Source organism: Trypanosoma grayi (genome assembly GCF_000691245.1).
Source record: "Trypanosoma grayi strain ANR4 Tgr_274_V1, whole genome shotgun sequence".
NCBI classification, from domain to species: domain Eukaryota; phylum Euglenozoa; class Kinetoplastea; order Trypanosomatida; family Trypanosomatidae; genus Trypanosoma; species Trypanosoma grayi.
Genome location: NW_008825893.1, coordinates 6,757 through 20,030, shown reverse-complemented (window position 1 = coordinate 20,030; position 13,274 = coordinate 6,757). Strand labels below are relative to the sequence as shown.

Genomic DNA, 13,274 nt, shown 5'->3' with positions numbered 1-13,274 from the left:
CTCTCTCGTCCGCTTGGGATCTGCAAACCTTGAATCAAAGTCATGCAGTGATGGACAAAGCAAGGTCTTTTGAGTACGTTTACCGTCTACCAGCGACTACCATTGAAGAGGTTAATTATGGGGAGGCAGTATATGATCGTCAAGTACTTTTAAATGAAACATGGGCTTCGTATGCCCTGCGGAAAGGGCGGCTCGATGAAATAGAAGTTGAGCATGTTAAGTGGATTACGAGAACCTGGGATGAGGAAGAACAGGCAAGATCCAAGCAGCATCATGTGTTATCTAATGCTGCTGCTGGAGGTGAACGACAAATTGCCGCTAGAAACGAAAAACTACGACAGAAACAAGATAATTCGACTAGGGTAGTTGCACATATAATGGATTTCCAACAACAAGTGCTCGCTGATAAGGTGCCCTCTCGTCACAATCTGCACGTTGACTTTGATGTTCTTCAACAAAGAAAGTTTCTTGGAGAACAGAACATTGTCTCTGCGGCGGAACAAATGTTACGGTTCTTTATTGGTGAAGGAGAAAATGGACTGTGTATTGGACTTTGTTTTATTGGGGAATGCCACCGAATTTTGTTTTCAATGAGACTTCGAGATAGATTACAGAAAGAGGAGGAGGAAAGACAGAGAATCGCTGAAGAGCATCGCCGAGCAATTGAGGAAGAAAGGCTGCGGAAAGAAATCCAGCAGAAAGAAGAGGAAGAAGCAGAAAGACGTCGAAAGGAGGCTATGGAAGAAGCCAAAATTCTTGAAAGAAAACGACGTGAAGAGGAGCGCCGTGCTAGGGCGAGATCTGAAAGAAAAAGGCTAACACATCATCACAATTCTATTGAACTCATTGCATATGAAGAGAGCCCTCCGCTACCAGCGAAAGCTAATGATACTCCACCAACTATGGAAGAGGTGCTACCAGTTGTTGAGCCTGACACTGCCGTACCCCAGCTTGATAAAGGAGGTGTTGTTTATCGTCGGCCAGAAGGAACTGATATTGTTGCACTGATTAAAGATGGATGCGCTATTTTGGGTTGTGCTGGTGATACCTCTTACGTCATGAGTATTGATAGGGCTCAGATGAAAACAACTGTTGTGTGTCAAAATGGATGTTATTTGATGGAAACAAAAAATGGCACATGCTGTCATCTTTTGGGCAAGACAATCTCTGAGAAAAATTCCATATCAGTTGCCTCAAAGAAGTTACACGGTGGTGCGGTAAAATCCTTTGCTGACTACTGTTCTTCCAGGGTTGAGTTTGTTACCAACAGTTCTACAAATGATCAATGTTTTATGTTTGATGTTTCGGCAGAAAAGAGGGATGAAACAGTTGTGTTTTTTCCGATTTTGCTCTCTGGATATAATCACGCACCATATGTTTTTGCGATGTCCCGTGATGGGGATGGCAGCTTTCAACAACATGAAGTGGAGGATGCTGCAAAAGTTGTGTGGGAGCTAGGCGTTATGATTGATTTATGTCTTGAAAAAAAGCGAAGATCCCAACTATGCCAGCAATGCGTTGATTGGCTTACTACAGTAACCGGCTGCAAAAATTGTTATATATCATTGATAGACGAAATGCCAGATTCAATGTCGTATGTGGCGGCCTCACCTTCACATCAGTTCATGCTCGGTAAAAAGCATACTCTCGCCGAGGAAAAGAATGGGTGTGGTATTAGTTTTAATGCGTGCACTGAGGCAATACGTGGCAATGAGGTTTTGGTGTTTTGTATCGATGATATTAGCAATACCGCTAGTATTCCTTTTGAAAATCAAAAAGTTAAGACCTTTTTAGAGGGAGAGAAGACAGGGAGCTTACTTGTAGGAACAATCACTGGTAGAAAACATGATGGGGGATGCACATCTCTGGGTGTAGTGTTTATGGATTGTGTTGACACAAAGAACACTTTCAGAGACTCTGAAAAGGAAATATTCAAAACTGCTGTCGAGATTCTTGCAAGTCTTCTTTTAGGTAATGAGCAGGCTTTTTCATTGGGGAAAACGCTAAAAATTGAGGATGAACTCCAGGGATTAGGCCCCTCATCCATTGTATTTCTCAAATGCTTATGGAGCCAGACACTAGAAAACCTTATTCGTATTACCCCAGGACAATTGTTGGAGTTGGCAAAATATCTTCATCCACCACCTATTGTTCCTTTGGTGGTGCAAGCGACACTTATTGTGGCTCTTGGGTCAAGGCCCCAAAAGGTTGAGAAATGGGAGGATGCTCGTGAGAAGGTCACAAGTGGTCTTCTTACGAAAATGACTGCCTTTGATCCTACAGACATCAAGCAAAGAAAAAAGGCCTTTTTCCTGAGAGCCGGAAAAATGTTGAAAGGGTATGGGGCAAAAGATGTTCTTGAAAGGGGGTCATATCCAACAAGTTGTTTTTTTTCCTGGACGTTTGCGGCCATTCTTCTTCGAAAACACGCCGATAAGTTGCGTAATAGAAGCACAAAAGATGGAGCGCTTATTGGTTTCACTGATGAAGGTTCATTATCAGTAGCGGGGGGTGATGGTGATGATGGTGAGGTTGATGAGATGGAAAGCGGTTCGGAGGAAAGTTAGGTGCATGCAAGAAAGAAATGGATGAGCCTAAATGAAAGGAGAAGAAAATTGTTTGTTGTGGATGGTTCAAGCGAAAGGAGTGTAATCTTATGTAGAGTGTTATGTATAGTGAGGATGTATTTGAGGATGAAGAATGTTTGCTGTGTGTGTTTTTTTTCCTCTCTTTATTAAATCAAGAGCAAATTTGAGTCTTCTGAAATGCTGTTAATATTAATATCTGCCAAAGCCTTTTTTTTCTTGCGGGGGTATATTTTGCTTCTCTTGTAGTATTATTTGTGGTAGTTTAGTAGCTGCATATATGGCCCCCAAAAGACCGAAACTTGAGCGTCTTCATTTAGCTCCTCCAGAAAGAGCTGTATCGATAACGGATACGCTTACCTTAGTTGTAAAAGGCGATTGTGGTGTCGAATTGCGCGTTAAAGAAAGCGGTATCGCGTCTGGTCCCACAATTCCAGCCCAGGCTGCGGATCAGGAGAATGGCATGACCGATCTAGATATGGATAAGATAAGATTTGAAGACCTACGCACCTGCCAAGAACTGGGAAAAGGCTCTCAGGGGAAGGTTAAACTTGTTCGACATCGACCCACCGGGAAGAAGTACGCACTGAAATATATTCAATTGGAAGGGGACACAGATGATATGCGACAGGCCCTTGAATCGGAGCTGAGACAGGTTAAAGCTTTGATGCACAAAAATATTGTGACTTCACATGAGGCCTTTTTTAAGGAGGGGAGACTTTATATTGTACTGGAATATATGGATGCTGGAAGTATGGCAGATGTGCTTCGGCGGCACCCTAGCTGTTTCAACGAGGAGATGTTGGCGTATGTGGCGAGAGAGCTTCTTAAGGGGTTGGAACACCTTCATGCTTCGAAAATGATTCATCGTGACATTAAGCCCGTCAATGTTCTTGCAAATTCGGGAGGTGAGGTCAAAATAGCAGATTTTGGTGTAGCCAAGAAATTTTCTGGTGGAGATGTGGAAACGCTGTCTTCCCAAGGCTCCGTTATCTACATGAGCCCTGAACGAATAAAAGCTCAACCGTACTCGTTCAGTAGCGACATATGGAGTGTTGGTTTGACCATAGCAGAATGTGCATTGGGAATGTATCCTTTCGGATCAATCAAAAACAATCTTTTTGAACTTTTACAGGTTATTGCTACGGGAGATGCAAAGATTGATTGGACAGCCGATGGTCGTCAGCACAGCCCTGAGCTTATTGATTTTATCGATCAGTGTCTTCGTCCGTTGGATTCACGACCAACGGCGACCGAGTTGCTTCATCATCCATTCATTCAAAAAGCGGCAAATGTAGACCCTGTTGGTGCTGGAAATTGGTTCGTTACACCCTCTTAAATTCGTTTTTTTTTTTCTGGTGAAGTTATCTGAGACTGTGCCCCTGTCTTTTTGTTTATGGTGTACTCTGCAAGCTTCTGTACACAGCCACGTGGTAAATAGACCCTTCTTCTTTTGCTTTTTCGTTGATATATTACAAGAAAGGTGTGTGGTTGCCCCGGTCTTGACAAAGATGCCTCCAAAGGATAATAAGAAGAACCCAAAGGCTGAACGCGATCTGTTAGACGAGGAGCAACAATTGAGCGATGAGATTGTGAAAATGGGTTTACGTTTGTCTGCATTGAAAGCGCATCATTTTGCTCGTCTGGATGAGGTCACTGCCTTAACGAAGGATCGAGATGAATTGCGATTGACGTGTTCAAATTATGAGGAGGATCTTAGCACAGCGACAACTGGTAAAGTGGATATATTGACCGATTTTGCACGGCAGTACAAAAGGGAAGAAAATACAAAGATACAAGCTTGTATAGAATTAGATACAGCATTAAACCGTATTGAGGAAGAGAAGCTGAAGCTGGCTGACGAGCTCAAAAAAGTTGAGGCTGATTACGACGAGGCTATCAGTGCGGTGAAGACAGAACATGACTCACTGTCAACTCGTATTGGTGAGATGGAGAGAGAATTTGGCGTCATTATGAACGACACGCAATTCAGAGGGTCACACGGCCAATCAGCGCCTGTGGAATTTTCGTGAACTTGACGATGTAGACAGATTTTTTTTCCCGGTGTTGCATGCTTCGTTTTGATTCTGCATTTCTCTATTCTACTTGGGTTGTACCACCAGTGCACAACGTCTAAACGAGGCAAAAAAAACTTTGTGTTTTCGTGTAGTCTCCGACATGTATGCTAGTTTCGAAGAGTATGAAACCGCAACTGCTGGGCCTCATCCATATGTTGTTGAAAACATTGGTGTTTCAATTTACAACGGTGAAGGCTGTGGGACAGGTGGTCTGAGTGATGTGAGGCCAGTGGTGGAAGAAAGAGAGTGGAACGTTAAATCTCTTCTTCCTGGGAAGAATGTGGATCTCTGTCCTGTTAGCCTTCCTTTACTGGATCGATGGCAACGTAAAGAAGAAAGTGTTTGGAATGAATTTTTCCAACTTGAAAAAGGGTTGCGTGGCGTGGCGGAGGAAGCAAGTTTGTTTCTTCCTGAAATAGGTCAGTTGTCAACATTCGAGGAGTTGATGATATCTTCTGAGGCGATTGTCGAACTGGAAGAAGCTCTGTACCCTTTGGCAATTCGGTTAAATGAACTATGTGGATGTCGTCTTCATTTTTGCTCAGATGAACCCTTTCTTTCTAGGGAAACGATCAATAGGACTTCTGGGCGTATTCCCAACATCATGGCTTACCGTGTCGTTGTTGCCGCTGCTGACTCAATTGCTAAAATGTACGGTGGGGCCTCGCATTCTAAAATGGAGCTGCCCTGTACGGAAGGTGCCTTGAAGCGGGCCGATGAGGTTGCAAGGCTCCTTGATAGCATGGAAGTGGCTGTTGATACGCTGGAATCACAAGTGTCTGCATTGTGTGCAGAATCAGAGTCCAGGCTGAATTCGGTAAAGGGTGGTTTGGATAGTCTCTCATGATGAGTATACCTTGTCGGTTATATTGTGCTTTAAAGGGCGTTTTATTCTTCTTGTTAAGTCGAGTCCCACGGGTGTTTGTGAATTACCACTATTTTTTTTTTTTGTTTCTTTCAATTAAAAGGTTAAAGAAAAAAATGTTGGAAGAAGATAGAGAGGCCATTCGCAGAATGAAGGCGGATTTTGAGGCAATAGCCGAATTAACTGAAACTGAGTTTAAGTCAAATACGGGTTTTGCGAGACGCATGAATCACTATAGCACTGTGTATACTGCTGCGACACGAACCACTAGTTCCAAGTCAACATCTGACCTGATTGGTTATCACGTAGATGAGCTCCTATATATGGATTTTCAAGAGATGCTGACACGTTATCTTTTGAAGTACCGAGATTTGAAAGCATCTTCGGAAATGCAGTTGTTTACCAAAGTTGTTAAAGTCTGGGAACATTACAAAATACTAATGAAATGGAACATGAGAGCTTTTGCATACCTTTCTAGGTATTACATTATTAATTGCTCAAAACCGTCTCTTCAGCAAGTAGCCTTGAGTATATTCCTCGAACAAATTTTAAAGAAGAATGCACAGACAGTTAGCCGTGTTACACAGGAACTTCTTTGTTCTGAAAGGAATGGTGAGAGTGTAAATCGTGATCAGATCCGAAACGCCATCGAATTGCTTTCCTCTGTGAGCATTGAGAAAAAGCAGGAAATATATTCAGAACAATTTTTAAAACCATACCTAGCCATCACAAAAGTTCATTACGATGAGCTCATATTGGAATGGACCAAATCGGGTACTCCTTCAGAGTTTCTACGACGAATAGAACGAGCTCATAATGAGGAAAAGGATAGGTGCGCGTGTTACTTTTCTTTGGAAGATAGACAAACTATCATGACACACGTGGAAGAGGTTCTATTAGACTCACCAGCGACAATAGAAAAACTATTGATGTCAAACGATGGTTTTATTGCTGCACTAAAGAATCGTGAAGAGGCCCTTCTAAAAAAATACTACACTTTGCTTTCAAGACGTACCAAAGGCGTTTCCCACTTGTCGAGCCTGACAAAACAGGGACTTATTAGTGAAGGCAGGGAAAGATTGCTGCATCACAGTAGGGAGGAGAAGGAAGTAGACTTCAGATCTTGTGTAGCAGATATGATGAAACTTCAGGAAGATTTTCTGTATTTACTCACTCATTGCTTTAACGGTCATGTAGTGATGCTTAAAGCTGTGAAGGAGGGTCTTATGAAAGTCTATAGTAGTGGTGTTTACGCGTCCTCGGGGACACATCGGTGTGTATTGTTCAGTGAACTCTTGGCATACTATACGGACGCCGTTCTTCAAGGGAGTGGAAACTCTACTGAGGAGGAAGAATTAGAGCGAGTAGTTGCGGCCCTCAGCTATGTAGCCGACCGGGACACATTTCTTGCCCATTCACGTGATTTATTAGCCCAGAGGATCTTGTTTCCGCGTAGAAAATTTGATGAGGTTACCGAACGATCTCTTGTTCAGCGCATACGTCAACGTTGCGGTATATCGAGTACGAGTTACCTTGAAGGAATGCTTCACGATGTAGATATCGCTGATGGTCATAATGCCGAAGAAAAACTTGAGGCTGTTGGGCAAAAGCCGCATTTTGCAATAAGCGTATTCGTCTTAAAGAAGGGGATTTGGCCTCCGAGAATTCAAAGTGAGTTTTTTACGCCACCTTCTATGATTCAGACAGCACTCCGTGCATTTGAGAATGTGTACCTGAAGGGTACAACTGGACGGGTACTCACGTGGTCGTATTCAAACAGCAGCGGAGATATAAGTGCAGCTTATAAAAACGGAGCAAAGACACTTTCCATGACAGGTCCCCAGTGCTGGGTGCTTCTCGCATTCAATGATGTGAGAGAATTAACCCCAAATGATGTGATGAGCTTGTTTGGGATGTCCCTGGAGGATTTGAAGCCCGTCTTTCTTCCTCTATTGAAATGTTCGGTACTACGCAGAAAGTTTGAATCTGCCACGCTTCAAAGAGATGACATGTTTTTCGTCAATGAAGAATTCTCCAGTAAATGGAGAAAAATACGAGTACCAATGGCAGCATGCCGGCGTGTAGGTGCTTCGCAGAGTGAAGAAATAGCAAAGGAAGTTGACGAGGACAGAAAACCTGCGATAGATGCATGTTTAGTTCGCATCATGAAGAGCCGTCGCGTTCTTGGTCATTCTGATCTTCTTGAAGAATGTCGGCAAAAACTGTCACCCTTGTTTTCAGCTGATTCTAAATTAATCAAGCAACGGATTGAAGAGCTGATACGAAAGGAGTACATTGAGCGAGATCAGAAAACGCCTAGCGTGTACAGGTACACAGCGTGAGACAAAAGGCACCATGTATGTGTTTCTGCTTGTATGTGTACTCTACCTTCTCTACGGAAAGAAAAAGAGGAGAAACGAAAAAAAAGAAAACAGTGCATGCGGCTGTCTTGATTGCCAATACTTCAAAAGGGGTACATAAATGTATTTGTATATATATATATATATATATATCTTTGTGTGTGTGTGTGTGTTGGTTTTGCCTCAATTCTCTTAGTTGGGATGAAGCTATTTATAGAGGATGTGCCGGTATTATTCCCGTATGAATATATATATCCTGAGCAGCTAGAGTACATGATGGAACTCAAGAAGGGCCTGGATTGTGGGGGGCACATGGTTCTTGAAATGCCATCGGGAACCGGGAAAACGACGACGTTGCTCTCCTTACTTATAGCATACCTTCATTATCATGCTGATGAGAAGCGTAAGGTTGTTTACTGCACTCGAACTGTTGAGGAAATGACCAAGACTCTCGGTGAACTTCGAAAACTGTTAAAACTCTGGGATTCCGAAGCGACATCTAGCAGACCTTTGCGTGGGCTTTGCTTAACTGCAAAGAAAAATCTCTGCATTGAACCAAGTGTTGCATCTCAGCATCACCCAGAAGATGTGGATGCGGGATGTCGGAGCCTCACAGCACCGTGGCAAACCGGCAGACGCTGTGCCTACTTTGACTCTCTCGACCGCGTACCTTTTGATCTCCCCCCTGGAGCATACGATGTGGACGACCTGAAACGATTTGGTGAAGCGCATCAGTTGTGCCCTTATTATCTAGCCCGTAAAGCTTTAAGCGTTGCTGACATTGTAGTTCACTCATTCCTTTACATTGTCGACCCTGTTGTGGCTGAAGTGACAAAGGAATACCTAAATGAGAACACAATCGTTGTAATGGATGAGGGACACAACGTTGACGATGTGTGCATTGAAGCTATGTCACTCATCATCACAAAAGAAGATGCTATTCAAGCCAAAGAAAATGTGAAACAGCTGAATAGAGCTGTCGATCAAATGAAAGCGACCAATCGGCAACAACTGCAGGATGAGTACGATCGACTTGTTAACGGTTTAGCAATGGCTGAGTTGGCACGATGTGTGGATGCTACCACGACATCTGTTCACGCACCTCGTATCCCTTTGGACATTGCCGAGGAATCTGTTCCAGGGAGTCTGCGGCAAGCAAACCACTTCTTGTCTTTTATTCAACGGCTCGTTGATTTTACTCACCGTGTAGTGTGTAGAGTTTCACGTACCTATGTTGCGGATCCTCTGGTATTCTTGGCAAAAGTAAAAAATGAATGTGCTGTGGATATTCGTCATCTAAGGTATCTCACAGAGCGCCTGAAAGTTCTCATGAATACACTCCAGATCACGAATTCACATAAGTTTCGTAACGTGGCCCTTATAGCACAAATGTACATGACTCTTTCTACCTATTACACTGATGATCGATACGAAAAACCGGGATTTGTTGTTGTGTGTGAAGCTCAGGATCCGACAAGGCCTAATATCCCGGATCCGGTTATTCGTCTGGTTTGTGTTGATGCTTCATTGGCATTGCGCGAGGCGTTTTCAAAGTACAAAAGTGTGGTTTTGACGTCTGGTACACTTTCGCCGTTAGATATTTATCCAAAGATTCTTGGATTTGCACCAGTGATTGCGAAATCGTTCCAAATGACTCTCAGTAGAAAATGTATTGCTCCGGTAATTGTAACGAGAAGCAGTGAAAGCGTTAACATTACAGCTGAAGAAATCACAAGTAGCTTTAATGTGCGTATGAATCCTGTCGCACAGGCGACAGTGTCTGCTTCCTATGAAGATCTTCTACGTGGTCTTGCTAAGAGTGTACCTGACGGTATTGTCTGTTTCTTTACTGGGTATCAGTACATGGGGGAAGTGTTGCTTGGGTGGCATAGGTCTGGTTTTTTAAAGGAGTTGGCTCAATATAAACTCATCTTTGTGGAAACTCAAGCTGTGGAAGAGACATCTGTTGCCTTAGCAAATTACAAACGGGCATGTGATATCGGGCGTGGTGCCATATTTATGGCCATTGCTCGTGGAAAGATTGCGGAGGGTATCGATTTTGACCGTCATTACGGAAGGGCTGTTGTAATGTTTGGCGTACCTTTTTTGCCACCAAACGATGAGCCTTTGAGACAAAGAATACATTGGATGGAAACGTGTTTGGGCATTCCTGGTAATGAATATCGTAACTTCGACGCCATGAGGCAGGCGTCACAGTGTATCGGTCGTGTACTGAGAAACAAAACAGACTATGGAATGATGTTACTTGTCGACAGACGATTTGCGTTGAGCGACAAGCGAAAAAAGTTGCCGATATGGATTCAGCAGTGTCTTAAGGAAAACGCTAACCTTAGTGTGGACGCAGCAATTGCAGTTGGACGTGGTTTCTTTAAGGATATGGCGCAGCCGTGGGAACACAAGCGAGACCTCGGCACAACTCTTTTTTCAAAAGAGACTCTTGCACGCAAGGGATTTTTACAGCCATCAAAGAGCTCGGTGGCTCCAAGACACACCAAGGCATCTGATGATGATGATGTTGATATGGTTCAAACGGAGAGTAAAGTCATGCATGCAGTAAGAGAGCCTGAACAGAGAAAAAGACCGCGGTGCTAACTTTGATTTCGGCTCTACTTATTCTTCATTGGCTCTCAGGGGCCTGAAGCAAAATAGTAATAATAATAATAATAAGTGGCCGAAAGAGCATGCAATTCTCTTTGATTTTGTCTCTTGAAGCTAGATTTTGTGGATGAAGGGAATTGAAGAAGTGTTATTTTCATGGGGTGCTGTGTACACGGTCATGGTATTTCCTGCCCTTGCGATGGCTCTAAATTTCATCGTAGGAAACTGCTTTTTTAGTGAGGCTCTAGATCATGTTCGATTCATTGAAGGACGAAAGGGGTGCCATCACGTCATTGGAAGAGCATTTATAGTCGTTGTGATGGTATCATTTGTTTGGCAGTACTACGTCTATATGTTCCAATCGAGAGTGGGATGCGCCAGCTGTTGCAACCCTCCTGTCTATGTGTGGTACGTTGTTGATTGGATATTTTGGGGGAAAGAGAACTTTTCATGGAGTTCTCTTTTTGTGTGCTCCCTAGATGAAGTCTGTTACGTTTTCTTGTGGTCAGCGCACCTAGTCTTTTACTTGTCTTGCGTGGTGAGTATTCCGCAGACGAGAAAAGGCTTTCCAGGTGTCTCGTTCTGCCGTACATGTGGGGTGTACGTGGAAGGCATGGATCATCATTGTTTGATTATTGGTAACTGCATTGGATTTAAAAACCGGAGACTCTTCTTGTGGTTATTGGGTATGTGTCTGACGAACATGTTGTTTCTACTCTTCATGCGGTGGGGTTGGGCCTGCGCGAATGGCGGTTTTGTCACATTTATAGGGCTTTTGTTGGTGAGTTGTGTTGCTGTGATAAGCTTCTGTTTGCTTCTGTTTCAGTATTCTCTTCTTCGTAAGAACAAAACAACGATTTCTTTCCTCAAGGAGAAGAGTCAATCAGGTCGAGGCATGGTGATGGCTTTGTATGAGTTGGTGTGGTAAAGTTGTCATTTCCTTTTGTTGTTGTTGTTGTTGTTGTTTTAATTTCGGCGAAGACAATACGTTTTCTTATTAATATTATTATTATGATGATTACTCTCTGGCTCTGGTTAAAGGGTGACATGTGTTGTGGTATTCATGTAGTAGCTGTTGTTGTTTTTTTGCCTGTGTTTCTTCCACTGTTATTTTCTTGCCCTTGACCTCGACAGAGGTATTAATGCCAGTGCGAAAGAGGCAGCGCCGTGATGTCGTTGTCGTCACAGATACGGAGGCTATCGACGGCGTTGAAACAAAAAATGAAATGGTAATGGTACGACTCGTTGACGAAAACGGCGATTTGGCCGGAACACAGATTCTTCTTCCTGTTTCAGCGACACCGAAACAGCTTGATGAATTGCTGTGCTCTATGCTGGGTGAAGATGCACGAACTACGCCCTACGCATTTTTCATTGAGGGGGAGCAAGTCAACGCCAGTGTGCAAGAGACGCTATTTAAGAAGCAGCAAGAATCCTTCATTGACAAGATGCTAAAGGAGGGGAGGCGTGTCAGGCCGCAAGATGTGGAGAAATTACTGTTTGAGTTGCCAGAGGAAACAATTATTGACATCCAGTACAAACCACAAGCCAAATTTAGGGTTAGACCAGTGACACGGTGTGCAGGAACGCTTGATGGGCATAGTGAGGCTGTGCTTATTGTGAGTTTTTCGCCTGACAGTGAGGTACTGGCAAGTGGTGGGGGCGACAAGGAGATACGTCTGTGGGACGTACACACATTAACTCCAACCGAGGAGCTCACCGCCCACAAGAGCTGGGTGCAGGTGTTGTCATGGGCCCCTGATGGGAAGCATCTCGTGAGTGGGAGCAAAGATGGTGTACTTATTGTTTGGTCACATGATGGAGCATACGGCAGCTTTAAAGGAAAGCAGCACAAGGCCCATTCAAGCTATTTGTCGCATGTCTCCTGGGAACCACTACACAAGAATACAGCCTGTGATAGGTTCGTTTCTGCAAGTAAAGATGCGAGCCTCAAGGTTTGGCATACCATTAACGGGTTTCAGTACTCTCTTTCTGGTCACCAGGCCTGTGTTACATGTGTAAAATGGGGTGGTGAAAATCTGATCTACTCGTCTTCACAGGACCGCAGTATAATCGTCTGGGATGCCTCAAATGGATCCCCGCGTAGTATTCTTCGTGGTCATGCGCATTGGGTAAACTTTGTCGCACTCAGCACCGATCTCGTGATCAGAACAGGTCCTTTTGACCATGAGGGCAATAAGTTTGATTCTCGTGTGGAAATGCAGCGACATGCGGAAGCAAGGTATAAAGAAGTTCTCTCGCGGATTGGGGGTTACGAGTGCCTCGTTAGTTGTTCAGATGATAATACTATGTTCTTGTGGTCGCCACAGCAGCAAGTTACCCCTTTGGGGCGAATGACTGGGCACCAAGGAGCTATATTTCACATCCAGTTTAGTCCTGACGGGACCATGATTGCGTCTTGCTCGGCTGATAAGAGTGTGAAGTTATGGAACGCTTCTGATGGAAAGTTTATCACGACGTTTAGAGGCCACGTGGCCCCGGTGTATCATGTTAGCTGGAGTTTGGACTCTCGTCTCCTGGTCTCGGGTAGCAGGGATTCTACCTTGAAACTGTGGTCGGTGTCTTCACGCGAGCTTGTCGAAGACCTTTCAGGCCACAGCGACGAGATCTTCTCTACAGATTGGAGCCCTGACGGCCAACGTGTGGCTACTGGCTCAAAGGATAAGAAGGTTCTTATTTGGGTTCATTAAGACGTGTAATTTCACCATCACTGTTCTAAAGAGGCGACTAATTTATATATATATAT

The 13,274-nt window shown here is 43.9% G+C and overlaps 7 protein-coding genes across 7 annotated transcripts; all 7 read left to right on the top strand.

The window, feature by feature from the left end:
* Positions 1–50: 50 nt before the first annotated feature.
* On the top strand, positions 51–2,567 carry DQ04_02741120 (hypothetical protein; the record flags this gene model as incomplete). The annotated part of the gene is made up of 1 exon (XM_009312179.1): positions 51–2,567. The coding sequence occupies one exon, from the start codon at positions 51–53 to the stop codon at positions 2,565–2,567; it is 2,517 nt and encodes an 838-aa protein (XP_009310454.1).
* Positions 2,568–2,865: 298 nt separating this feature from the next.
* DQ04_02741110 (protein kinase) lies at positions 2,866–3,924 on the top strand (the record flags this gene model as incomplete). Its single annotated transcript, XM_009312178.1, has 1 exon — positions 2,866–3,924. The coding sequence occupies one exon, from the start codon at positions 2,866–2,868 to the stop codon at positions 3,922–3,924; it is 1,059 nt and encodes a 352-aa protein (XP_009310453.1).
* Positions 3,925–4,096: 172 nt separating this feature from the next.
* Positions 4,097–4,618, top strand: DQ04_02741100 (hypothetical protein; the record flags this gene model as incomplete). Its single annotated transcript, XM_009312177.1, has 1 exon — positions 4,097–4,618. One exon carries the CDS (start codon positions 4,097–4,099, stop codon positions 4,616–4,618), a length of 522 nt encoding a protein of 173 aa, XP_009310452.1.
* A 145-nt stretch (positions 4,619–4,763) lies between these two features.
* DQ04_02741090 (hypothetical protein) lies at positions 4,764–5,510 on the top strand (the record flags this gene model as incomplete). Its single annotated transcript, XM_009312176.1, has 1 exon — positions 4,764–5,510. One exon carries the CDS (start codon positions 4,764–4,766, stop codon positions 5,508–5,510), a length of 747 nt encoding a protein of 248 aa, XP_009310451.1.
* Positions 5,511–5,677: 167 nt separating this feature from the next.
* DQ04_02741080 (cullin) lies at positions 5,678–7,870 on the top strand (the record flags this gene model as incomplete). The annotated part of the gene is made up of 1 exon (XM_009312175.1): positions 5,678–7,870. One exon carries the CDS (start codon positions 5,678–5,680, stop codon positions 7,868–7,870), a length of 2,193 nt encoding a protein of 730 aa, XP_009310450.1.
* Positions 7,871–8,161: 291 nt separating this feature from the next.
* Positions 8,162–10,501, top strand: DQ04_02741070 (putative TFIIH basal transcription factor complex helicase subunit; the record flags this gene model as incomplete). The annotated part of the gene is made up of 1 exon (XM_009312174.1): positions 8,162–10,501. One exon carries the CDS (start codon positions 8,162–8,164, stop codon positions 10,499–10,501), a length of 2,340 nt encoding a protein of 779 aa, XP_009310449.1.
* Positions 10,502–11,649: 1,148 nt separating this feature from the next.
* On the top strand, positions 11,650–13,218 carry DQ04_02741060 (notchless; the record flags this gene model as incomplete). Its single annotated transcript, XM_009312173.1, has 1 exon — positions 11,650–13,218. The coding sequence occupies one exon, from the start codon at positions 11,650–11,652 to the stop codon at positions 13,216–13,218; it is 1,569 nt and encodes a 522-aa protein (XP_009310448.1).
* Positions 13,219–13,274: the final 56 nt, after the last annotated feature.